At 43.1% G+C, this 27555-nt stretch overlaps 3 protein-coding genes across 6 annotated transcripts in view; 1 reads left to right on the top strand and 2 right to left on the bottom strand.

The window, feature by feature from the left end:
* Window positions 1-233: 233 nt before the first annotated feature.
* Window positions 234-5788, bottom strand: wdr24 (WD repeat domain 24). 2 transcript variants are annotated; one of them, XM_079182007.1, is made up of 11 exons: window positions 5762-5788; window positions 4981-5059; window positions 4237-4794; window positions 3903-4080; window positions 3101-3773; window positions 2489-2601; window positions 2277-2404; window positions 2080-2184; window positions 1614-1951; window positions 1048-1232; window positions 234-950 (listed from the first exon to the last, which is right to left on the bottom strand). In XM_079182007.1, the coding sequence occupies exons 3-11, from the start codon at window positions 4715-4717 to the stop codon at window positions 782-784; spliced, it is 2370 nt and encodes a 789-aa protein (XP_079038133.1). In that variant the 5' UTR covers window positions 4718-4794; window positions 4981-5059; window positions 5762-5788; the 3' UTR covers window positions 234-781. The 2 variants fall into 2 exon arrangements, with proteins under 2 accessions (XP_079038133.1, XP_079038132.1); XM_079182006.1 differs by having other exon boundaries at window positions 4237-4721; window positions 5762-5787.
* Window positions 4911-8427, top strand: LOC306712631 (uncharacterized protein). Of its 2 annotated transcripts, none has more exons than XM_079182009.1 (6): window positions 4911-4937; window positions 6072-6221; window positions 6808-6901; window positions 7080-7239; window positions 7502-7654; window positions 8165-8427. In XM_079182009.1, exons 2-6 carry the CDS (start codon window positions 6097-6099, stop codon window positions 8329-8331), a joined length of 699 nt encoding a protein of 232 aa, XP_079038135.1. In that variant the 5' UTR covers window positions 4911-4937; window positions 6072-6096; the 3' UTR covers window positions 8332-8427. The 2 variants fall into 2 exon arrangements, with proteins under 2 accessions (XP_079038135.1, XP_079038134.1); XM_079182008.1 differs by lacking the exon at window positions 4911-4937 and adding an exon at window positions 5893-5968.
* Window positions 8428-13241: 4814 nt separating this feature from the next.
* rhbdl1 (rhomboid, veinlet-like 1) overlaps window positions 13242-27555 on the bottom strand; it is a gene marked incomplete at both ends in the record, with an annotated part of 32771 nt that continues 18457 nt past the window's right edge. For both annotated transcript variants that reach the window (XM_079183073.1, XM_079183072.1), the window contains 3 exons: window positions 13242-13513; window positions 14644-14704; window positions 16589-16689. In XM_079183073.1, the coding sequence (XP_079039199.1) occupies window positions 13242-13513; window positions 14644-14704; window positions 16589-16689 (434 nt within the window). The remainder of the gene's footprint in view (window positions 13514-14643; window positions 14705-16588; window positions 16690-27555) is intronic.

Genomic DNA, 27555 nt, shown 5'->3' on the forward strand with positions numbered 1-27555 from the left:
GAGCTAAACGTTTTATCCCGACTGCTCCACTGGAACGGCTTAGCACACAGGAGTAGAAGACGAGCTGTAGTGGGCCACAGTCAGGTGTGAAACTGTGCGGATGAATGAATCCAGGACATTTGAACTTCATATATTCAGGCTCCATCGACTGATTCATCAGAAGAGCTACGTAAACACTGACAGGATGTTAAATGTAGTTGACAAAACAGACGTCACAGGTCCAGGACTAATCCAAGTGTATTGCTTTAATGTATTGCCTGAATAGAGCTATTTCTCATATAAATTAATTCAACATTATCTACAGTCCTTCAAAATAAGACATACCATTATGTACAAACATTAACAATCCACTTAAGATGAACAGACAATTCCTCCTGTACAGCCTTCAGGATTTTACTGAGGGCTTTAAAAACAATGTAAAACGCAGCAAGTGTGAATTAACAAAAATATAGTTATATTCTGTGAATATCTGTTGTAACATTCGCTTTTATGCAAAAATCCACCATTGGCTCATAATCACCAATTCAAACATGAACGCGTTTGCTCTTGAATTGGCTGTCCAGGAGAGCATATAATCCTCTTCCTCCTTTAGACGCAGTATATCAGACCTTTTACTAATCTCACTTCAAACACACACAAACACACACACGCACACAGAGAGTCGTCCTTCTACCCATAGTGATAAGAGACTCCAGGCCCATGTAGAGGAATGTGCTTTGTGTGTGATCCGATTCCCAGTCCCACAGAGCACCGGCTGTGTGATCGTGGGCTCGTGATGGGCTCAGGTGTACTCGCACAGGTGGCCGCAGCCAGCGGGGCAGTGGGCGCTGCTCTTGAGCCAGTTCATGATGTGCTCCAGATGTCCGCCGTGGCTGCAGCCCTGACACCACACAAACAGTCCCTTGACCACATGGTGGCACACTGCGCATACGCTGGCACACTGGTGGCACCTAGAGGAGAGACGCAGGGCGCGGGTCATGTAAGAATTCAAATAAATAACAAAAACTCAAAAAGTCTGCAGTCCGGCAACCAACCAACGGTTCATACCTGTCACAAATCCAGCCCTTGTTGCTCATTGGCCGCTTGCAGTTGCTGCAGTTGATGTGAAGTGTTGTCGACGCCTGGTTCAGGCAGGTGATGGCGCTGCACGTACTCAACTTGATGACCTCATTGGACACGTTCCACAGCTCAAACCGCTGCAGCAGGTCTATGTAGGACATGTACCAGTGCTCCTGGAACAAAAGCACAACTAGATCAGGGTTTCGGTCTTCTGAACTGCAACGGCGTAATTTAATTTGAAGACTTTGCTGTTTTATTAGTGAACAACTTCGTCATACATAAGGCCTAAAGAATCCCTAAACGTTGCTGGATTTTTTTTCCATATGACTAACGATAGTGGAAATACATTTAACCTAAAATATTTATCTCGGTAACCTTTCTGACTTATTTATCAGATATTTAAGATCAGCTTGAAGTCAGTAAGTCATTCTTAGGAGTACATAAGAACCAGAAATGTTATATTTATGCCCCTGCCGACACAAAAAAACCTCCAGAGTCCTTGAGTCCATGAATTATTCTAATGCAGTTTTTTTCAACACCTATCTCCATCTGACCTGGGTGAGGTCATCGATCTCTTTGCGGATCCTGTCCCCCAAGACGATGAGCACAGACACGGCCATCTGCACGTCGCCCTGCTCGGCGTAGAAGCTCAGCATCTCCCGCACGATGGGACAGAAGAAGCTGGCGGGTAAATGTGGACTAAACAGCGGCTGGGAAATGGAGATGAGGGAGAAGGACTCGATGGGTGTCAGACAGGTGACCTCTGCCTCGTTGCCGCTGACGTGCGGGGAGTCGGCCTTGTCCTGTTGAAGGTGCTCCGGGGCAGACGGGTTGTCCATGATCTCGTGGCGCAGCTGGAAGGCCTCCTGGGGCAGCGTGCACTCCTGCTCTTCTGTCGGGACAAAAAGGGGAGCAGAGATAATATTAGACAAAAGAGTGCTGCGCATGGAGGAAGTTATAAATAGCAGTCACTTACGTAGGCAGCTCTTTGGTTTCCTCAGAGACGGTACCGGGACTGACCTGTTTGGTTTTCCTGCTCCATAGAGTAGAGGTCATCGTCATCCAGCTCAGCATCCCCGAACATATACTCAGCCTGGCCCTCGCTGCCCTCCGTCTCCTCATTTTCTGAGGGGAAATCAAAACAAGTCTTGAATATTACACAGAGAACATAAAGGACAAACGGATGAGCCTCTCGAAGTTTTAATGGCCACTCTCACCTTCATTATTAATGCTGAGGTGCAAGTTCCCCGGCTCCAGGTGGACGTTGTCCTGCCTGCTCTCACCTTTACTGCGCTCCAGTCTGCTCTCTGTGCTCATCCCTGGACCCATTTCCTTCATGCTGAAACTGAAAGCACAAATGTGCATCAGCGTTAGATGACGACCGACACCGCTGCTGCTGCTGCAACGGCACACTGAGGAGGTCATTTACCTGTTCATTAAAGGCAAGGCGCCCAGTTTACTGAGGCTGTGGTTCAGACCGGGCGTCGTGGGGTTTGCTGGGTCAGAGAACATAATTCTCAACATGGTCCATGTTGTGGAAACCTTTAAATTAAAGAAAAGAAGACAAGTTATAGATCACACATGCCGAACACAATTACTGTTGAAAGTAAAGTGTTAAAAAGTGACTTACATACAAACACTATACATTTTAAGACATCACCATGGGCTCTAGGAAGTTATGAAGGGCATTTTATAGGATTTTATGATATTTTAAGACCAAACGATGAATAAATCAACAGATTAATAGAACACACACACACACACACACACACACACACACACACACAGACACAGACACAGACACAGACACACACACACACACACACAGACACACAGACACACAGACACACAGACACACAGACACACACACACACAGTCATTATTTTGCAGTATTATGTCTATCAATTTGAATAAATCATAATCCGTCATGGTCACATTTAAATTGAAAACAACAAAACCTACAGGATTATTTAAAAATAAAATAAAAAGACAGCAACAACAGCACCAAGAATAGATTTGTTCCTGTATTGATCGGTCTGACCTGAGGTCTTTTGAGCTCCCGGGCCACCTTGGCATTGTGATCACACAGCTCAGTGAACGGCTTCCCACACAGGAGGTAGAGTTGTGCCGTCTTGACAAACCAGTCCATGCGGTTACTGTCCAAGTCTGTCTCAAAGACACTGAGGGCGCTGGACACATGGGCAAACTGTTCTGTCGGGTCGGGCTTCTTGAAGAAAAAGATGGGGTAGCGCCGGTCGCCTCCAGGGTAAGGCTTTCTGTTGGCGTCACTGCTGATCAGACTCTCCTTGGCTGCGAAGGCCAAGTCACCGAACAGTCCAAAGCACAGACCCTCGGGGTTGGCCTTGTCCACGGGACGAGTGGCGTCCTTGAACATGTGCTGGTAGAGTGTGCTGTCCTTAGAGCCAGAGAGCAGGAAGTGAGGGTCGTGCTGGTGGCGCCACACAATACCAGTGGTCACATCCTTGTGCTCCTCGAATGTGGCGAAGGGAATGAAAGGTCTGCGGACGTCCCACACGTAGATGTTGTGATCCACCATCATGGAACAGGTGGCTAAATGAAACTTCTTCTCAGGCCGCCACTTGACCCGCGCCACTGAGGCGATCGTCTGGACACAGTAGATCTCCTTGGCCCGGTTTGTGGTCATGTCCCACACTTTCACCATCTTGTCCCTGCCCCCTGTCGCCAGCCATCCCCTAAAACAGAAAGAAAAAGGGAGAACGCTATTAACAAATGACAATAATAGAAAAAAAAAACACCCTACTGACCCCCAGAAACCTCAAGATTTCTCAGTTGGTTTGTGTCACAAAGTCATTTTAATGTACCTGTCATCAGGGTGCCAGTCGCAGCAGAACACAGGGCCGGTATGGGCGGTGAACATTCGCTCATAGCGGTCCGGCCGCCTGATGTCCCACACCTGGACGTTGCCATTCTCAAAGGTTGCAGCGAACGTGAAATAATCCTTAATGCTGAACTGGACATCCCGTACGCTCTCTGACTGACCTGGAGGCAAAGGGAAAAGTTAAAGTGTACAAAAAAGATTTCCAGAAAAACAACACTGTAAAGACTTGTTAAGAGGAAGTTCATGCCATGCGAAACACTCAGCAGCTGTATTTCAGTTAATGGTAATAATCTGCTGCTTATCACACAATATTCTACCTGAGAAAGTGCTGACCGACTCCTTCTTGCGCAGGTCGAAGCACTTCATGAAGCCGTCCTGCGAGCCGCTTAGCAGCATGTAAACCTCTGTGGGGTGGAAGCACACCTTGTTGACAGTGCGTTTGTGCTCTGTGAACAGCTGGTCCTGCTTGTTACGAGAGGGTTTCCCCAGGTTCCAGGTGACCACCGCCCCATTGGTGGCAGCCGTGGCCAGCAGGTTCTCTTCCATCTGGTGCCACATGACGTCCGCACAGCTAAAGTTGAGCGAGGGCTTGCGGCCGACACGTAGATTCAGCTTCTCCACAAACTGCTCCTCCTCCAGCGCGTAGATCTTGAAGATGTTGCGGCCGGCCACCACCACCTGCGTGGCATCCCGGCACACGCTGATGGCGTTGGCCGGAGCGTCCAAGTGGCAGAACATAGTTCGGCCACTGATGGCACTGCTGCTGTGGGCTGTGGTAACACGCGACATCTTCTCCATGTTCCTGGAGCAGACAACAGTGACGTCACTGATGCATCAGGTGAACAGCAATTGATTTTGCTGCTTTTCCAGCTCTACTTTAAAAAGAAATCGGAGCAGAATGTAAAATGTTTTTTAAGGCAGTTCAGAAAATCCACCAGAAGGTGGCACTACACGACGTTAGATCTATACAGTACTTGATACAGGAGGCAGGAGAGGTGGCAGTATGTACAGCATGTGTGTATGTGTAACATTTTAGACAGTGAAACGGCTTCAGTACTTACTTGTGGAAGAACTGCCGGCTTTATCAATGTCTGCAGCAGCACAGAGTCCTCTTCATGTGCTCCCATGAGAGCCAAGTTACTATTAGAGAGAATATATGATCTCGTTATCATGGGGTTACCAAATTATATCTAGTAGCTGTCTGTCACCTTCCTGCTTTAGCGTTATATTTTCATACTTGTTATGATTTCTAGATTTAAATAATGTCAGATTACCAGTGTTTGTTTACCTCTGTGTGGTCTGTCTATCTACCGTGCTGGGATTCCCCTTCGCTGAAGTTTGGTTTGACTCAATCACCTTCTACCTCGTGCTGGTGATTGATTAATAGCTGCTCTAACCTCACGATGCAGTGGAGAACAAAACGAGCGATCCCGAGAGTGGGAAAGCCTTCTCACTCCAGTGACATGTGCATTAACAATACAAAATGTTCAGTTTGACTAGTAACTTAATGTTAGACCCTTGCTTTCGAGCGTAGGTGGTCGTTCACTTTCCTCAAAAATAGGGTTAAATGTGACGTATATCCGTTAGCTCCTTCACGTTAAGGCTTCAAACAGCTAAACTCGCCCTGCAGTGTACTTGCACCACAGACACGGCTGGAATGTGATGCTAATGCTAGCTGGCTAACCTAGCTACCGAGTACTTTTGCAAAGACGAAACGCGCGCGACATAAGTTGTACAAGTATGTCGGGCGGCTAGAGAAATGTAAAACACATAAATATATATGTATACTGCTGGGTGACAGTGTCTACGCAAAGTCAATGCAAAGTATTTCAGGGGACAAACCTTCTGAGATTGTTGCTCAATGCTTGCGGCACCGGAAGTAGTTTTTTTTCTTCTTCTTCTTCTTCTCTAATGGAAGTAGTATTTAGCGCGGGTATCTTCTCGCGGGAATTCCGTACCTCATAACGGAAGCATCGCCACGTTACGCGACTACAATTGATTCAGTAGTTTAGTAGAGAACATCTGTTTTTGTTTTGTTTCAGCAGGAAGGTGAAGTACTATCGCATGTTAAATGGTGTGATGCTGAAGTCCATTCTTGTAGAACAGAGGTTTAACAAACTGACATTCAGATCACGTTTGTCTTTGTTTGCAGGTGATGGTGTGAGCTCTTTGTTGACATGAGTGCTCTGTTTGCTTGTGAGGACCCAGCCACATGGAGGAGTGTGTATGGGAAATATTGGGATGCAGTGGAGGCAAAGTCCAAAAGCAAGAAACCTGGAAAGCTGCTGAACCTCGACAAGTGGTAAATCATTTGTTCCTAACATTTCCTCATTCAATTTCACTGAATTCATTTCACTCTGTAGTAAATCTTGCTTCCAGTATTTTATGCAATTGATTTATCTCAGTCATTCAAAATACATGTCTTGATTTAAGCGTCAAAGTTCATTCTTGACCAGGAAATAGAAGTTTGACAAAACAATCCCAACTCAAGGTCCACTCAAAAGCTTTTTCTGGGGCTTTCAACTGTATCACAGGGACTTCATCATCAGAGAGGGTTTGCTCAGCTGTAGTGGAAATGGATTTGTTGACATTTTAGCTTTACGATTTCATGACAGTACTTCTCCTTCATGCAAGTTATTTCCATAACTGAGAAAACTCCCATCTGTTGATGAAGGTCACATGATAAAGATCTGGAAGAAGCTAGTGAGTGGACCTTAAGTTAGGATTGTCACAAAAGGTTTAGTGTGTCTTTTTTTGTAAATTTAGGTATAAAGTAATATGGTTATCACTGTATATGAAATGTGTTAAATGAATTAAGTTGAATCAATCTTCGCTTTGAGAATAAGATTGAAGGTAACCGAATCTAACCTGCGTTCATCTGTGGTCAGGTACCAGGAGGAGCTGCCTGCACTCATTTCAAGTCGACCTGACATTCATCTCACTCAATCAGAGCTGGTGAAACTGATGGAGTGGAAGCTCACTGTAAGTGTTGTCTAGACATTACATCATTAGAACGCCAAGGAGCTTTAACCCACCCACAACAAAAGCTTTTGTCAGTAAATATTCCCTCAAAACATATAGCTTTGATGGCTAGCTATAGAAGAGGCGCTTACGGTGCATCAGCTGTGTCCGTGAGTGGCCCCCGTGTGCTTTCCTGCAGAGAGGGAAGTTCAGGCCGAGGCTGCAGCAGCTGGTGGCTTCCAACAGCGAGGACACCGTGGAGACGTGTTCCAGAAAGGCCTTCAGCCTCCTGCCTGATGTGCAGGCAGCGATCGCAGAGCTCAGCTCCCTGAAAGGCGTCGGCCCAGCCACCGCTTCAGGTTAGCACAGCGTCTCCCTTCTGTTTCTGAAGACACTGTATCGATTCTGCTTTCAGCAAATTGATAAAAGTATTCCTATTGATAAAACATCTGTGTGATACTTTTTAAAGCACAAAGTGAAAGCCTTGTCAGTTAGTGCACAGAGTAGTCCATACACTGGTGGACTGAGTGGCCGGGACTCCCTGCTATGTATAAATAGTTTGTATTGACCTCATGAATACACTCAGCATGGCTCGGGGGCTGACTGTCCATTTTGATCCAGCTATGTTGGCAGCAGGAGCTCCGGAACAGGCTGCCTTCATGTCCGATGAAGCCATGGAGAGTGTACCAGGACTAAAGCCCATCCAATACACAGCCAAGCACTACACTCTCTACTTGGGCAAAATGGTCGAGTGCACTGAAAAACTAAACAAAGGTGAGCTAATGACGGGCACACAAGAGATGTGGGTGCACCCATATTGTCAATACAGCACACAAAATATGAAGCCACTAATAAATAAAACATTAGTTTATGCAGTATTTGCTTACCGTCCCCAGGGTCAAAACATTGAGAGGCAGTGCTCAGTTTTTATGCACCACATATCTGAAGTTCAAGAAAACAATTGTTTTTAACTCGAGGCGTAAAACTTTTCCATTTGCCACTGCCTTTTATTTGAATTAAATGTGGGACTATTCATTTGTAGTTTGCGCTGTGCTTTTATTCTCCCATTTAAACAGTTGTATTCAAACTTTCACAGTGCCTATACAAAGTGGAAGATTTCATCTTTTATTGCTGTACAACATTTCATCAGAAGGAATTTATATTTATAATTATTTTTAGGACACTCTGAACATAAAAATACCTTTTTAATATCAGTGTAAAGAAGAAAAAAGCCACATGAACTCTACTTTGATTGTGGTTTCTGGCCTCCCCTCTCGTTCTCAGCGGATCCCCAGCAGGACTGGACGCCCCACAGGCTGGAGTTGTGTTTGTGGGCGTTGACCACAGCCAAACAGCACCAGCTCCCACTTCTAAAGGAGGTTGATGTGAAGGAGAAGCGCTCAGATGCCGACACTGACCAGAGACCAACAAAGAAGCTCAAAACAAGATAAAAACAAATAGTGCACAGTATGTTTTACATTAAACTTGCTTTATTGTTTGTCAGATTTTTTTTTGTGTTTTTCCAAAATAATAAAGCCTTTATATCAAATGGAGTATATAGAGTATTTGCATTTTTTTTGTTTGGTATCACGTAGTCCAGTCATACAGTTGTACGTTGCAGCACAATGATAATGGTTTTGTGCTGAAACACTAAAAACAGCGGTTTGACGTTGCCACAGTATTGTTCTTTATTTATAGTTTCTAAATTAAAGCAAAGTACAATGAACAGTACAAAATAAAACAAAATATATTCATATATATACAATATAAAATGGTTCCGTTCAGAACATTTAAAAAGTACAATAGATTGTGAAATAATTAATGAGGACTTTGATATAAATTATCCATATGTAAATTTAGTTTTCCTTTACTTTCCTGATGACCGAGAAAAATAGCTTCTGCTTCTTCTTTTTGTAAACGCTGTGTTGGTACAACCTCTCGTCAAGTCAGAGATTGAACCTCGTAAGCTTGGCACCATTTTTATCAATACAAGTAAGCAGCTCATGAAAAACTACCACAGCAGCACAGATATGACTTTTTTTTTTTTCTTTTTTTTTTTTTAGAATTCTAAACCTTCAGAGGGAAACGACTCATTTTAAGAAACTTCCACGTTGATATTTGCATTACACCGAGTGGCTCAGGCAGTTTTTGGGGAACATGAAAAGAATCCGTACCAAAGCTAGAAACTGTGAAACAAAGACTTTAGCAATGTTCTCTGTTCCAAACCAGATACTATACCCTTTAAATCTGACCACATTAAACATTTTAATGCATCAATATCCAGGATATTTTGAGAACTAAAGACTGTACATTTGGGGGCCTTGGAACCCTAGATCAGCATTTCATATTTCAACGTCTTTGTTTTTCAGAACAATTCCATCTCTGGAGCTACAGTAGCCTGCGTTACCTGCAAAGTCCTGCAGTGAGATATACATCTAAGTAGCAATAAACACTAAGAAAAGGCAACCTGGCCGGCTTGTTGGTGAGCAGCAGTTCTGAGCAGCTACTGTATATACTAACAATATCAATGTCTCCTATGGATTCTGTGCATGATCATGTAAAATAATACACCACACGGCAAAGCAGCCTTTCTGCCCGGTGCTTAGTTTTGGGCACATATATACGATAACAAGGCATTGGGCATAACAGCACAATGGATTGGCATAGGGAGGTAAAAAAGCATCAAAGCATGTTTATGGCAGTAGAGAATATGGCACATGGCAACATGTCAGTTAACTACATCATCAGAACTGCAAAAAGAAAAGCCCACACATGACAAAACACAGGAACAGGAAGTAAGAAACAGCAGAAAAATGTCAAGTACGTTGCATTTTGTTTTTGAATCAGACGAGCACAGAAATGAACAGTAGCTTGTGTGCAGTCACACCAACAAGGGTTCACGTATGAATGAGACTCAAAAGTTGGCGCTGACCCTTTAACATCACCTCGTATCGCAGTCATGGCTGTATGGAAACCAATCAAGAGGGGAGGCGTGTGGATCACACAAAGTGATGGATCACATGTTATCGATAGTCTGCTCCCATTCAGCTCATGCCAATCTCTCCCCGTGCCTTTCTTATACTGTTGAAAACAAACGTGTCACTCAAAAGGCGGCAATTAAATTAACATCATGCAGCCTGTCAGATCCACTTATTGAAGGAAGATATCCTGTTTACGTCCTAGCCTTGGGCTCCGGTGTATCCCCGCAGCAGCCATGCATCATCCTGACACCGGGGGTGTTGTGACACGTGGCACGTACGCTGCCGAGGTTTTATGAAGAGTGCCGACACTGTTGTTTCCGCTGTCCCGCCATCCCTCACAAACCATAAACCGACACATACTGTCAAGCCAGATGATGCGAGTCAGGCCTCAATCACTCATTTCCTTTAAGATGCTGTCTGAGAGCAGGAGGAGGCTTTTATCAGACAGGCGGCGGCATATTTTAGGAGAGAGACACACAAGCTACTCCTGAAAAGTATAGCCCCATGCACTTGGTAATTTAAGATACACACACTGCTCATTTTCTCTCCTGTTTATGATGCTATTGTGTGCTTTTTTCAGAAGATATTTAATAAACATAATAAACCAAACACCTTGTATGAGGAGTAGTACATAGTCGAGTATCTTTTTCGGGGCAACAAGAATTCACAAGCCTTAGATTTTCATCCTGCATGTACTTCCAGGAGGGGTAATATTCACAGTTAATGTGTTCTACAAAAACAGCTATTCACTAGCCCTTTTCACTATGAATCTTCAAGTAAAGAGGCACATTAACCTCCTCTCAGGCATCCTCTTCATCTTCATTATAGGCCAACAGGGCATGTATGCATTATTCAGCGATGCATCTTTGCTATACCAAGCAATAATATTTCCAAGTATGCACAAGGGTTTCTCTCAAAGATCCATTACGACCACGTATTGGCTGATCTTGTCTGTTTTTAATGCATCTGAAAATGGCTATTTCATACGGATTTCCTCATTTAACACGGAGTCTTCTGTTACTTCTGACAGTTTCATGTGGAAACAAATGCGGAGGACCGTATTTATGACCAACTATCAAAATTGGCAAATGCATTACATTTTTCGCCCCAGGCAGCCAGTGGACATTCAAATGAATTATTGATTGAAAGACTGAAAAACGGAACGTAGCATGAGTAAGTGTAATTGCTATCCTCGCCTCAGCTCTCCAAAAAAGCTTGAATCACTCTGGAGATAAAAAGTAGGACAGAAGCGTCGTCCATAATTTGCTATTTGCAAAAGAAGAGCTGCAGCGAGGCTTCTGCGCGGGGAGAGTTCGGAGATGTGGGCACTTGCACAATTAAGCTGCAACGACTACAAACAAGTTGTGAAATGAGTCTCGCTACATGAAAATATCTCAAACAGTCCAGAGTTTCACAGGCTCGTACTGGCACAGTTTGTCTCCTTCCACCTCACCTGTTAAATATTCACAATGAAGAAATGATGTTTGATCACACTGAAGAACAAAGTTGCACTGTAGCTACCAACAAACCTCTTCCTCTTCTTTTACCCTCTCCAATCAGTTCTTTCTATGGCTTATTTTTGTAAAGCACTAAAGATTTATAAAATCAAGCTCGAGTCATCGGTGGTCATCTGACAAACCAGGGGATTCTGCCACATAGACTATTTTTCAGAGGATCAAAGCCGTACAGGAGTTATCAGAAGAACAACAATCATAGCATTAATTTTGCACCATTTGAAACGTTTCTCTCTTCCCTCTCAAAGAGGAAAAAAATACAAATAAATATACTCTTGGTTATGAACATACATTATACACATCCACTATCAAATGAAAAACGGGGACAACTTAATAACACTTTTTTTTCTTCTTTATAGGTACATTCCTTTACAAAAGTATACAGTCCCTAAGAATGAGAAACTGAGGTATAGACTGGGCCCGAAATAGAGACCCCAATGCCCTTTGGGACACAAAGGTCAGAGGTCAGGCGATGACACATCCTTGCCCTCCCCAGTTCAGTCTGTCAGAGCGAGAACAGGCAGAGGCCAGTATGCTTGTGTGTGTGTGTGTGTGTGTGTGTGTGCGTGTGTGTGTGTGTTTGTCTCGCTGAGAGCCACGGAGCATGACATGGCATATTTTACACGGTGCGCCTAGCAAGTTGGTGGTTAGTTTGAAACAGCAACAAGAGGAGTTCACTCTCTTAAGTGTTGACCATCCAGGGAACTTCAGCGATCCCTTACTCATGATGTACCTTTTCTTTTCTCTCCTGTCCGCTCGCTTTCATTTCCCCTCTTCACGTCTTGTCTATGTTGTGTGAACTATGAGTCCGTATCCACAGTGTTGGTATTATGTCTTGGAAATAACATTACAAAAAAAACAGATGTCTAAATAAGACCCCATGAAATGAAAATGACGGTGATGCCTCCTTGAAGATGACAGAATCCACATAAAACGTTTTACTCCATTCTTCCTACAACTGCTCTGGGAAAGCCATTTGCGCTGCAAAGAATTTTGACTGATGTTTTATAATCGGGCAGGAGATCCTGCTTAGCAGCTCAATTTGAAGAAAACGTTCTGTTAGTTGTTTTTTTTGTTTTGAATCAGTGTGTCAGCAATTCAGCAAAAAGTCACAGTCCCTGTGAGTTGCAGCAGGGCTGTGAATATAAATATTCATATCAGCAATCATACTTCATTGGTGCTTTTGTATTTTTTGATTGCTGCCCCCAGAAATAAATGTGCTCTTCCTGAAATTCTCCTTTAGTTCTTCATTAAAAGCAGTTGCAGCTCTGATTTGTAGCACAGCCAAAGGTCTCAGACTCAGCCATGAACTCTGCTTAAGTGCTACAAGCAAAGTGTAGGGGGCGTTGCTGCAGCTGATGCTGATCTCTGACCTTCAAAGACGGAACATTTCTCGTAGCGTGTGGTCAGCATCGTCACCGCCGAAGCACACACATTCCTTTCCTCCCTTTAATTCCCTTTCCTTTTCACCACAGGCAATCAAACACAGATTCTTCCTTCCGTAAATGAAAGAGGCAGTTAAAGAAGCGGTTGATGAAAAACGTTTCGTGCTGGTAATGTGGATGAGTTTTCAACGTATATATAAAAAGATATAATGCTCTTTAAAATGGATCTGAGGGACTTTCACTTGTACTTGTTGCTACTGTAATCCCTCTTTAATAAAAGAGACATATTTCTTTGATTTGCAAAGTATCTGTAAAAAAGGATTCTTGGTCAATTTTAGTTTTGAATGATTTCATATCATTTCATTTTGGGCTAACTTGACAGGAAATGCTAACTATGGTCAAAGGGGGAACCGTTGTTTGGAGCAGGGTTGGGGTCAGTGTGTATGTGGAGGAGGGCCTGTGGGGGGTGGGGGGGCCTTCATCAGGGAGGAGGTGGTATCTGCACCCCCAGCAGCTCGTATGCAAAGATGTTCCAGAAGATGGCGAAGAGGATAAAGGTGATAAAGGAGAAGACGATGACCCACCAGGAGCACTGCTTCTGCAGACTCTCCTCGTAGCTGCGCAGAATCAAAAGCCCCATGCTGATACCGACCACGGCCCCCGATAGGTGTGCCATGAAGCTGGGCTGGGGCCCCGAGGAGGGCAGCGGCGGTGAGAAGCGAAGCCAGACTGCACGACCCACCTCTGAGCTCACTGCGGAGGAGAGAGGAGAGATGAAAGACAGAACCTCCTTAGTATCTGCTAATGGTTGTTGCTGTGAGGACATCAGACCACACCGCCGTCCTGTTATTCTATCACGGCTTAAAATAACTCATGTCTGCACGGTAAATATGTCGCTACAGCAGCTGGTTAGCTTAGCTTAACAAATAGACTGGAAACAGTTAGAAACAGTTGGCCTGGCTATGTCCGAAGGAAAGAAAATCTACGTATCTACGTATCTTAAGTATCTTTGAGATTCCAAAAGCCAAATCCCTGTCATAAAGTCAGAGTTAAATACTGTGTTTTCTGGCTTCACTAGTGTGCAACTTTTAGATGGGTTTATCTGGCTTTCCCTGTAACTTACACTTTATTTTTCATCATCCTTCTAAGAAAAGAAGTCATTTGTAAAACCACATATAAAGGGCCTAGGTCAGTGTTGACTTTATATAATTGCCTAAAGTTGAGCTATACTGTGTAGTGAAGTAGGTGTTTTATCAAAGTCTACTTCTGCACACAAAGAAAGCTCACAAGAGGATTTATATGGATCTTTACTTAAAAAATTGCTTTCAAATGTTATTTGCTGTTCTCCCAGAGTCCTAGCTGAAAAAAAATACTCAACACTTCTAGTATAAAACCAGAGCAAATGTTAATTCAGTCCTAACAGTACTCACAAAAACGATGTGTCACATTTTATTGAGAAAAGCTGAATTCCCTGTTCGTAAAACACTGAGGAGGAAATAAACATTGCAGCAGAGACTCGCTGCTCTCTCAGTTTGGGGGCGTCAGGCTCGGGACAGATGGATGGAACATATTGCTCACTAATGAAAGTCACAGTGTATCGGCCCTCGTGGAGAGAAAAGGGACGAGTGGTACGACTCAAATGCTTTGAAAACAAAGCAACACGTCTAATCGTGGAGCCTCTCACCCTGCGCAATTAACAAATACAGCTTGAGTAGCACGTCTGTTGCTGAGACATTTGTATTGTGAACAGGTGTGAAGACATTAAATATGCTAAAAATAGGGTTATGCACAATCGCAATTCCATGATAGAGCCATCATTCAACATAGAAAGCAACAGTGAGAACACAAGTGCAGGGCTTTGAGAGTAAATCTGGACAACTTACTGCAGACTAGCGCCAGGATCATGCGGAGCAGCTTGTATGGACAACGCATCCCGGCCCAGTTCTGCAACACGGAGCGAAAAGTGTCTCGTCAGCATAAACAATCACGACACAAAACAACCATGACAAATATACGAGTGCATTAGCAAAATAAATGCGTCAGTTTCCATCCTCTGGACATATTTAGACCTGAAAGAGACACAACCAAGATCCATATGAGAGAGGAGGCAGCACTTACACTACACACAGACGCGATTATACACCTGGCTGCTCTCCACTTACTGGTTCCAGCCTAGTGGCACTCCATTAATTAGGGCTAAGATAATTTAACAGACGGGGAAAATGGGCCAATAAATAGCCGTTGTGATTCTCCGGGGGGAAAGAACAATGGCATCCTAATTTAGAATAACACATTTGCTCCCTAGGATGAAACATTGTACCAATCCCATCCCTCCTTAAGTTCTTAGCATAGCACCCAGTGTTTCTCCTCTCTCACAGTGCAAAAATAAATGCAAAATTAAAGACGGGAGAATATAAATAAAACCTGCCGCGACCATATTTTTAAAAGCAAGCGAGGATATATAGATTATATATTTCCACCAATAAATGATTAATATCATGGAGGGGAGAGGTCAACGTAGTGGTGCAGAGGAGGAAGTCTGAGCTGGGTGTTATGTGGTGATGTTGCTCTCTGATGGGAGGCAATTTGCTTTGACGTGACATGAGGAGAAGGGCGATCTTAAACCAAACAACAGCCAATCCCTTTAGTCTGTTAGACTTGTTATCACACTGCCGACATTGAAATGGAGACTTGCTGAGGTAATCTGCATACGTGTGCGTGTGTGTGTGTGTGTGTGTGTGTGTGTGTGAGGTGCAGGGGATCATTCAGAGACTCGAAGAAAGAGTGCTTGTTGATTAGAAGACACAAATATAAAAACCAAAACAGCTGACTTTGTGCACTACATGGTTCCAATATGTTTTAGCTGGAGCTGCATGACTTCTGGGTCGTCATGCTCACAGCGACGCTTGAAAATGTCTGTTGAGTGAAACGGATGATGATGGTTGATGGGAGATGGCTGGGAGTTTACTAGGACGAGACTGGACAAGGTTTCAAGATTTCCTTCAAAAACACAAACTCATCACAGCAGAACTAAGACGCGCCTTGAAGGATTTCCCAGCTACAAACAGGCATCAAGCGAAAAAGACCAAATAAACTATCTGTTAGCTGCTTAGAGCACACAGTCAGAAGAGTCTTTGCTGAAGGCCTGTCGGTGCACTTTGATTTCTATCCCTGCTGGCAGCTCTGCTGCCCACGGTGAACGGCAACGTTAGTTAAAGTGATTCGTCAGATGTAACACCGCCTCGAGAGCTGGAGAGAATGTGGAAGGCATTTCACATACAAACCTTTTGACGTAAACAAATAAATACTGAGAAAAAAGCTCTCGAGCAGCATCAAGGGAATCCACTACTTGTGTGTTCAGTGGACGTAAATAAACACAGTCTCAATAATTAACGGAAGCGTCCGTAAAGCCAGTTCACTTTAGATTCATCCATACAAATGACAAGCACAGTGAAAACATGTTGTGGTGGATTAAGCTACTCAACAAGTTCAAAGAGGTCACATGGAATATTCAATGGCACATTTCCAAAAGCTGAAAATACATACATCAAATTGATGTATCAAGAGAAAACCTGCAACAAACATCTATTGTCAGCAGAAGACGACGACGACGACGACGAAGACGAAGACGAAGACGAAGACGAAGAAGAAGAAGAAGAAGAAGAAGAAGAAAGGGAGGGAGGGAGGGAGGGAGAGAGAGAGAGAGAGAGCATAGTAGCTATAGTGTGGTGGGTGTCCATCTCACGCCATGTGGATGGCTCTGACATTTCGGCACCGCTGGAAACTGCTTTCAAACGCAACAATGGAGGCAATGATGATGACAGTTACCATGACGACGTTGGCCAGATGTGCTGAGCACAGAGCGTAGACCCCTCCGGAGCCGCCCACCACTGGAGCACGCATGTCGGTGATGGACACCGTCAGCGAGCCTGCAGAGAGACACAGAGACAGAGAGAGAGTGACATTAGGAGCGTAAATGTAAGAGAGGGAGAGTAGCAACGCAGTGTGTGTGTGTGTGTGTGTGTGTGTGTGTGTGTGTGTGGTTAGGAAGAGAGAAAGAGCAAAGGACAGCAGAGGGGCAAAAAGGGAGTCAGATTACTCATCACGCAGCAGCTCAAGTCACCGTCCGAGGAGCATTTCTATAAAAGTTTCTGAGTAAAAATCACCCTCACATGCCCTTTAAATTGACATCCAGAATACACAACACACTCACATCCACGTGCTCTGTGTTATTAAGGAGGTTCCTGCAGAGGAGCCGTCTGCTAAAGCTGCAGCTGACTAATTATATTAAAATGGTAAAGAACTGAAATGGAATATTTCCTAATTGGATTTTCCTTCAGGATGCTGCAATTAAAAAAGTCCATCTAAAAATGATCTCTGATCAAAGTGAGGTCAGGAGAACACAGCGAACCTCACTGAAGAGGGTCATTTCCAATTTTGTGTGCTCTAAAGATTATTCGGGTTATGTTCATGAGCAAAATGCAATCTGGGATATGTGGAAATGGACAGAAGCCAAATGTGCTGTTTAAAAAGTTAGAATACGAAAAGTGCAGTAGCGGTCGTGGCAGTGACGACAACATGAACATTATAACACTGTAATGTAAAGTGATTGCACACTTACAGTATATTATAACTGCATCCCTGTTAATTAATAGTTATGTATGAACAATAATCCTTTTCAAGCAGTTATTTGATGTTGAAGTCTTGTCCTTTACTTTCTTGGTGTGAGCACTTACACACGTTGTTTTCAATTGCTCCGGTTGATTACATTGCGTCTGCCTTTCATACTATTTGAAGGAGTAAGGCCATTTGAAAACTCATTCTTTCCTTAAGAGGTTTCAAACAGCCTCTTCTACCACAGATTTAATCAGGTACGAATATTGAATGTCAGTGCAAAGTTTACAATGCTTTTTGCTCTTCAATTTTCAGGGACTGACGCAGAAAAATGTTATTTATCGTTAGTGTTTCATCAAAACCCATTGATGGGTGAAAATATTGAATATTAACTATTTTTTTTATCTTTCAGAGGTTCCCTCAATGTGAAATACGTTGATTGACACTTGAGACCCCCTGAAAGCCTCAATTGCAAAATTTCAGGGGGTATCTAAACTCACTTGCATTTCTCACGAAAATGTCTTTTTAGTGCGCATAAATGCCCAGCAATGTTCATCATTCAAACTGCTAAATCTTTTTGTAATGGACTAATAAATGATGAATCAAAAACGGGTGTTGTGTCGGTACTCGTTTAGGTACCGGTATCGGGACTGAAAACGTCGGGTCGGTGCATCACTACATTCAACTTTTCTTACCCGTTGACGGGTTAAGATGAAAGATTGTATTTGCTAAAGAATATTCTGAAAAGATTGTTGGAATATTGTACATTTTCTTTTTTGTAAATAGTATATATTATTTAAAAAGGATGCTGATGGTATAACTCATATTGGTACTATCTATGGTGGTCTATAGGTCACATGACTGCCTCCCTGGTCAAGGCAAGATGACTGAAGAGTTGTGGGACGTGACTGCATTGTGACAGACCAGTGTTGGCGCTCACTCTGGTCTGCACATTGCTGTGTGTGCATTCTCGAAGGTAGAAGGAGGAAACGTTTTGCCATGTCCATTGTTGTGTATCTCAGTGTAACGCATGTCCACTTTTTAATGAGAATAACAAAAAATACCCTCAAACAAAAGACAAAAATGGACCACACAGAATGCAGAACAGCAGCTGTTTTCAGCAGTCAGTGTGTGTTTAAAAGTGTGCGAAGCTACAAAATCCCGAATGCAGCACGGTGCATCCACCAGGCTGCAGTGACACTACGAAGTAGGACAGCATTCCAAGCAGGAAAAATCCCAGTTGCAGTTGCTCGTGAGGACAGCGTCAGCCACTATTAATTATGCAAATGAGCTGATAAGGGAAGCGGAGAGGACTGATAAAACAAAACAGTCTCTTTTTAATCACAGTTGGGGTTTGCTGGAGTTGTGATCTCGGATCTATAATGCATGTTGTAACATTCACATTATGTGCATGCGTGCGTGTGTGTGTGTGTGTGTGTGTGGGGCCGCACAGAGTAAACATCGTCTTAACGAACGCCTCGTCAGCCCGTGGTGGCAGTGATGATCATGGAAAGACAGATGGTAATCAGAGTCATTCATCTCGCGCCGCTCCGACGCCTATGGGCTATTTTACATGGATTTATGGGGCATATGAAGGTTGGCGCTTCAGCTGAAGATTTGAGGAGATTTACAGTGCTCCATTTTTAGAGGTTCCACAAAATTGCAATTACACAGTGTAGCATATGTGGTCTCCGATCTCTTCAAAGTGAAGGAGAATTTAAATTTGGAGCAGCATCAACATCTGAGTTGGTCTTTTTTTAGTCCTTTCTGGAGCTTCACAATTTGTTTCGGTTCCTTTACTACTTCAGAGCAGTGGAGCTGGGAGATATATTGATGAAATATTGATAGAATATGAGCGATATGTCGAGAGTTTTGTGAGTTAATTTTGTCTTTTGTTGCTCTTAATTCAGTACAATTAAGTTTTACGAATTAATTAATTTATTTTCCTGCTTTAACAAAGTGAATAATAAAGAGAACGATAAAAAAAAGTTAACATCTTCCAGTATATATTGAAGTGTTGAGTAAAAAATAAATATTTTCTCAACATCTCCTATGTTTATAAAAGATTGTGGAGGCAGAATGATACTGTACTTCTTCTATAACACTGACTTATTATCACCTTATAAACACCTTATAGACACTAGTCTACATACACATTCTGGCCACCTGAGGATGTTGATGTCCAATATTCACTCTTGTTTTAGCTTCGTCCGTCTCTCCACCAACTCTTGGGGAAGATACCAGCTAATCACTACCTGTAGAAGAGGTTTGTTTGGCTGCCATTTGTAGTGAGCTTTTAGAGCTTCTTTTGTCGAAAAACAGTTGCCATGTGCAGCTGAAAACGATGCTTTGAGAGCAAAATTGTTGGCTGCAACACTAAAACTAAAGGGTTGAAATCAATAAGTTAAAGCTCATTGCTGAGGGGAACTGCAGACTCGGGGGATACCCTCGACCATCAACCCCCTCCACATTACACATTGTAACTTGATTCAAATGTGTTGATTAGATGTGTTAACTAAAGCAGCTTTAAGAGTCTTTTAAGCCGTTCGGTTTCTAACATGACAGTTAACACCAGCCAGGATCCCCTCTTCATTGGAGACACTTGTTCAGGGATGTGACACAACCATCTGTGGGTGAAGAAGAGGAGAAGACAACCTGAGACCTCCGGCGCAGAGGAAGAGCCGGGCTCCACGGGGAGGAAACAAACGGCTCTCGCCTCCTGCTCGCTGTGCTTTGGTGAGAGGCTCCCATATACAGTATGAATATTAAACACTCCTGTCATGTGGGCTCTCCTGCTTAGGGGGATTTTAAGATTTAGGATTCTCGCACTCAGCAGTGGCTGAGACGCGAAGTTGTGCGATTATTTTAGCGCAGAGCTGACACATTCCATCTCACGCACAGATTATTTATTGTTGCCATCCTGAAGTCGTCATCAACATCCTCAAAGTGCACGGCAGTGTAGACAGTGAAAATTATGTACTTTGTGCGGAGTATAAGTCAACCCCACACTCAGGGCTATGATCTACCGCAGTATAATCCCCCAATGCAGCTCCGAGAACTGAGCCTCTCTGTCAAACTAAACTTGCTACATCATTACTGTTACTCCAGGCTGCCCTTAAGCTATGGGTCAACTTTGTATTTTCAGTCTCTCGGGGATAAGGTGCAAACAAGGGATGGTAAGCTGATCCATGGCCGGGGCTTGACAGTGCCTGAGGCTGCGCCTCTCTGTAGCCACTCCAGTGGAGGCTGCGCTAGAGCAAAGTAAGTGTCGCAATAAAAAAAAAAAATCCTCTAATCCTTGGGAAAATATGCCTCTGCACAAACACTTACAGACCTTTTCACTGCGTGCTTTCTATAGTTTGTATGCGTGGGCAGCTATCAACTGTGATTACTGAGACTATCTGCTCTCTATCAAGAGGCCCTGGAGAAATGTGGCTGATTTCTAATGATCACATTTTGTCGAAAAGATGTTTATAGGACTACACTTAGGAAACGTATGGTTTAATATATTGAATATATTAGATCAACTTAGGCACATTGCATGTTTATTAAATTCAGAACTTGTCTTGGAATGCATTCACTGCTTTGTGTAAAATACATACCCACAAGTTAAACCTGCATTTATTGATTTTTTTGGAGGCAGCATAACAAGCTGTAAACATGGACATATACTCAGTTGATATGGTAGATATTTTAAGCAGTTTACTATTTACACATCTAGCTGATACAAAAAAACATCAGTATTCATTTGGAGATGTGCTTCAGGCAGCCCAGCAAATGTAAATCCAATATTCACTCGTTTTCTTTAGTTCTGTTTGGTTTTCATCAACTCCTGAGGGAAATATTTGGCTCTTTAACTGCTAAGTGCTCAACTATGTTCATCAGTTTATTGCAAGCTTTTTTTGCTAAAAAGAGCTGCCCGCTCGTGATTGAAGCTGGTGAGAGCGGTGGGACCGAACCAAAACAATAAGATGTAAAGCTCGGTAGAGCTGTAGGGAACTGCAGAGTCAGGTGATATTTCTCCGTGGGTTCATCTCTACGTGTGATACTTTTAACGCTGGGCTACATATAGTCATCAGACCCATCGTTAATATAAAAACATGAATTAGTGCGGCTTTAACCCACAGACACCATAATGAAAACATATTTAGTCAGGAGTTAAGACAGTAATCGGGGAAGCAAAACTACATATCACCTAACACTTCATTTGTAAACATGTCTACCAGATGGATGTCTGAGAACATTAATATTCATTGATTTGCATTTCTTGGTTGGTCAGCCAATAAATTACTCAGGAGAGGACAATTAAAGGACACTGTGTGTTTATTTATTCAGGTGATTGAGTCAGTATTTCATACAAGCAAATCTGTCAACCCACCGCTGTGGGGTTATTTTCTCATTTATTTAGTCTGTTGGTATAAGCTACGAGGATAAACCACTTACATTTATTTTGTCATGTTTCATTATAAGACATGAAATAATTTGTAAGAAAAGATTCAGTAGATTCCATCATGATTACCATTTTGTCTTTTTAACAGTAAAGTGAAACGCTCACAGGACAGCATCAGGAAGGGAAACCTCAGCCCGTTGATACGATGGGATTGTTGCCTTTAAGATTCAAGTCGCAGTATTTGTGTGCACTTGCCTCCCGTATGCATTAAATCTCACAGCCCGGCACAGAGATGTGCTGTAGTCAGCACCCCTGCAATCACAGGGCTGCCTCTGTTGGCTAATAAACTGGGGAAATGCCTGATCAGATTTATTTACTAAGCACAAATAAGAAGTGAGGGAGACGGATGGAAAGAGTGGAGGAGTGAGTGCGCGAGGAAAGGTGACACAGAACGCATACTAAGAGAGCAAGCATGTCATCATAACTAAACATTTTTAGTTCTTTTTTAAATACACTGCTGCTCAATTACAAGATAAATAGGGCTCTAGATTCTATTAATTTAGCTAATCAAGGAGCGCCTTGGTAGCCCAGTGGTTACAGCACATCATATCACCACAATGTCTTGGGTGCGATTCTAGCTATGGGACCTTTGTTGTGCGTCATACCCGCCTTCTCTCTCTCTCTCTCATCTTCTCTCACACACATTTGTGTTGTATAAATGACTTCAATGATGTATTGATTATCAAAATAATTTTATATTAATTCTGTAGCAACTAATTGCTTTCTCGTTTTCGTGCGTCAAGAAGGTTTTCTTTTGCTTTTGGTATATGAGCAGACACTGTATGCAGGTGACTGGAGTACAAATAAGCAAATGTCAGGGTGACTCAACAGGAGGCAGAACCATCTGTCACATGGTCTTTTGTCTATTTTACAGTCCATTTGAAAAGCTCATCTTTTCAAATGTCATTTAATAGAGTCGCATCCATTTCAAAGCCTCATTTCAACTATAATAGTACTGTCAGACCAGGGGAGCTCTATTAAAGACATTTTCTACCTGGGAAGGAGACGGACTCGTCTGTGTGATCCAGGCAGAAAGCGATAAGGGAAATATCATCTGCGTCGCTGGCGCTTTCCTTAAAGTGGAGAAGCACGACTTGCAATCGGTCCTCATCCAATCTAACATCTCCATCCATCTCCTCGTGCCCTGCTGGAGCGCAGGCGGTAGGGAAGCAAACCCTTTAGATGATGTGAACGCAAAGATGGAAGTCTTGCAAATTGTACTTATGTTTAGTATCAAGATGTGGAGGGGCATCCAAACCGGCATCATTTAAGGGGTTAAAACACTACAGAGCTCACGCACTGCAGTCAAAGCAGAGGAGCAGGGAAGAGAAACAATATTAACCAGGACCCCTCATGTATATATATACACAAAAAAAGGGAACATGAAAACAATCAGCGTCATCGATGCCAAGCTCTGGCCTGGAGGAACGAATACAATTCATCATTTTCACAGTGTGCCAACATGGCCACTGTAAACACACCTTGCCCTTGGTTTCCGTAGAGATTGATTTGGTTTATTTAACAGTTTTCTGCCCTGTCTAAATTTGCCACATGGGGAAAAAATATGATAATATTTATGCTACCCCAGAGCCCAGGGGGCATCAGGGAAAATCAATAGTCTCCGCAAGTCACATCCGCCGAGCTGCCGAGAGACGCGGAGCGCAGCACCAGCCGTTAGTGGAAAAGTATAATCATATCTGATCTGGGTGAGTGTGTGTGGGCATATAAGCATGCCTTTAACTGAAGAAGCAAAGAGACACAATTTGGAAATTAGTGAGCGTACGTGCAAACTGTGCTCCCGGAGTTGTGTTTCTGTAAGAAGAGCTGTATTCCTGTCACGACCAAAGCGGTTATCACTCACGACTGCCTTTCAGCTAACAAGCACAATAGCTGACCTTGGGACTTGATATTGGACTCAAATTCTACATCCCAATGAAAGAGAGCATGAAATCACTTCCTGTGCTCAACGTTATGAAGCCACGGCAGTGGCTATACAGCGAGTGTGATGTGCTTCTTTATTGGAGAAACTAAACACCAAAGTAAATGTAATTTAAACGGAGCAGAGAAATAGAGTCCTCCTGAATCTAACCGAGTGTCTGCGACAAATATTGCCGTCCTGGATAGGCTTCACACAGTCGATGCAAATGGAGACCCGTAAACACCGTGGGCTCGCGCCACACAATGGGCTACCTTCAATTAGGCTGCATTACAGTAGAAATATTCATCTCCCTCAGTGTTGTTATCAGCGGGGCTGCAGGGGGGGGGGGGGGGTTGTGGAGGAAGTGAGATCGGTGTCACCTCGGAAGAGTTGACTGTGGGGTGGGATGGTGGGGGGGTTGGGAATTACCATAATCACGCTGGCAGCCTCTGCAACGCACCAAGGTCACCCTGCCTCCTCAGTGCTCAGTTCAGCTCAGCACCAGGGGAGTACACCAGAAACACAGGATCAGACTCTTCGGCGCGGTACGCAACATCAGGGTTTGTACCCATATAGCGGTCTGCAGCTGAGGTCGGCTAAAAAGACAGAAATCTGACCTCGTCTACCGACAATGTTGCACGTGTCACTCACAGCGACACACTCCACCAACAGGCCTTCAAAGAGTGAGCAAGCAAGAGATAATTGGTATTCAGCAAGCAATGGCAACACAAGGACAACTACACAGCTCTGACGGGCCTAAAAAAAACAAACGGATTCACCTCGAGCCGGTCAAACCAGTGTACCAGAAAGACAAAGTCTGAGAGTCAGAGTCTCACCCATTAGGCAGCGGGAGTAATTCATCCAGCACCGCTGTTCTCTGATGCTTCCTCTCTCCGTTCTGCCCTCACTTATCAGGTTCTGTGTATCTGACTGAACTTTGCTCCAACAAAAACTTCCCATTTTCCAAAACAAATCCAAACGTCTCCCCGTAGGCAGTAACTTTCTTGAGTCAAGATACTACTTCACCAAAGTCAAAAACTAATGTTTACACTGCACTCAAGGTGTATTTTTTTGATTTTTTTAAATGTTTCTTTTAAACACTTAGTCGTATAATACCTTTCTACTTCATCACACAAACAAATGAACAGAGGACAAATAATCAACAAAGAACAGTAAATAAAAATTGGAAATCTAACATCAAAGTAGTAGTAATTACTCAATTTAATTTATTAATCTTGTAGAAAGCTGTATTTCTAGGCTTTAGGGATTTCCATATAATAGACATACTTGCAGCTTGTGTGCCTCGACCAAACATCAAACATCAGCAAAAATGGATGATGGACAAAGTCACTCTTGGCCACACACCAAGGCCCTCTATTCACTAGCAGCACGTATAATGATATTTACCCTGCCTATATGTGCAGTGTGCCTTTATAAAGCACCAGTCAGTTGTACAACAGGAACATGGGACAGGTAGTGTAACACACGCAAAAAATAAGCCTGAAGTGCTCCAGTCGTTTAGAGACTGAATGAGCTTTTATTAGCTTGAGAGGATGCAGAATTGATCATTCGTCTAAATTAAGGCCCAAGATAAAGCCAGCCTCATGGCCGCAGCAGGAAAGCCAACACCGCCGCCGTCCTCCCTGATATCAGAACAACATTAATCAACTGCTGAAGGATTAAACATTACATGGAACTTGGCATGGCGCTTTTAAGTAATGACAACATCAGCTAGCTTGCAACAATGAGGTTATACTGACATGCGGCCATTTATCACATTTCCATTACAATTTCCCAACAGGCCACAAACGACATCAGGCCATATGTGTCTCTTCCTTCCCCTGACTGAGGACACCAATAAGCTGCGTGAGGCTAGTAATATGCAACACTGGCTGGTCAGTGTATTACAGTAAACGGTAGATTCTGTTTATAGGCTCCTGGACATGAGGGGGAGGAAATGCTCCTGCATAATTCAAACCATAGGCTCCATAGGTCGGCGAGCCAGCCCACAGGTTCTTAAAGTGAAACCTCTCAGGGTTTACAGGTTAGTTACTGAGGTGCATTTTATATTAACCTTTTATTTACTAAGGGACAGCGGAGGAAGAAGTATTCTGATAATATACTGAAGTAGTATCGAAGTATTAGCAGCTGAAACGATGCAACTATGCATCCTATTTTGTATAACGATAAATACAATAAATAATTGAGGGAACTTATTATAGACTTCATATGTCGGTCCAATTATTGTTTTTGTCTGAAGTTAGATGCTGATTATCCAAAGAAAATAATGATATTAAAAACACCTTTTCTTTTAGTGACATGTTTGCAGGTTTATGAGTCTAATGTGTCTTAAGAACTTAAGGTGACACAGGGAAAATAAAAGATGCTCAGGACAACCACAGTCCCACTGGCCTGCGAATTCAGACAAACAGCTTCATAATTTCAATAATTTTAAATCTAAATTAGATAGAACAATCAGGTATATAGTCTGGGAGGGGGGGCTTATTATTTGATGGTACTTACTTTTATCATCATCCTTATTTTATTGCACTGCTTATGTATTTGTTTTTATAAAAGACCATCTGGGGACAAGCATTGCCAATTAAATGCTATGATTTGTGGCATTGTTCTGCTCAGTGAATATTTTGTGCGTCTGTTTCTGTCCCCATAAAAATAAACAAAACAAATCCAATTAAGATATTTATAAAAAAAAAATAAGATGGTTTTCCACAACAGCAAACAGAAAATAGAGTTGGATGACGGCAACAACCAATATGCAAGACACATGACAAACACTTGCTTTCTCTAAATAAGGGTCTTAAACACACACACACACACACACACACACACACACATACACACACACACACACTTGTCTTTACAACCATGCGCTCTTGTTGAAACAGCAACACACTCTGTTCCTCAATAATTTGTTGATATTTCAGCATAAATGAGATCCCAGGTATTTTTAAGTGACAAAATCATACATCGTATATCAACACTAAAACCTCTACAACACACTGCTTCCTAAGTTGAGTGGGACATGGTGACACAGCAGACTGCTGTTATGAGATGCTGCTGGAGGACTTGGATTGTCTCAAATGTAAGGCGTTAGAGCAGGTAGACAGCCTGGGGCTCACATGGGGCTACGAGGAAAAACATGGTGTTTTGGCACCTGCTGGTGTCCTGAAGCACACGAGGAAGCTGAAGGAGCTGTTGGCTCGAGAGAAGGAGACCCAAAGGAGCAAGGAGGGAAAAAAAGGGATATTGCAGCTGCTCGCCTTTAACGTGGAGCTGGACTGAAACGTTGAGCATGACTCAACATTTTACATTCATCTTCTCTGGAATTGTATCTATTCGTGTTGCGAAACACGACATTCAAGTGGAGCTATTCATCTGTTGTTACTGCAGCAGAGCAAAGCGAGAGATGACAAGGTCTGAACGGCAGAAAGCAATTAGAGAATTCTTCCTTTTGTCAGCACACATCCAAGGACAGAATGTACAGTGTCACACTTTATTTTCAGTACTACGGTACAGGACCCGAGCAATATCCAAGGTTTACAAATGCGTAGGGTAGGCTATACACAATTAAAAACTTTGCACTTTAACCAACTTATTTATCTTTTCTTTTAAATGTCAATTCGTATGATCTTCCACATAAAGACTGCAGCAGCAAAATAAAAACATTTCTTTTGGGTTTGAAAGCAAGCCCTGCGGTGCAGACAGTCTTGCAGAGTGTTAAGGCACACACATAAAAGCACAATACCTGCAGCACGCCGCTCCATACACGCACCCACCGACTGCAGCCATAAC

The sequence above is a fragment of the Pholis gunnellus genome (assembly GCF_910591455.1).
Source record: "Pholis gunnellus genome assembly, chromosome: 21".
NCBI lineage: Eukaryota > Metazoa > Chordata > Actinopteri > Perciformes > Pholidae > Pholis > Pholis gunnellus.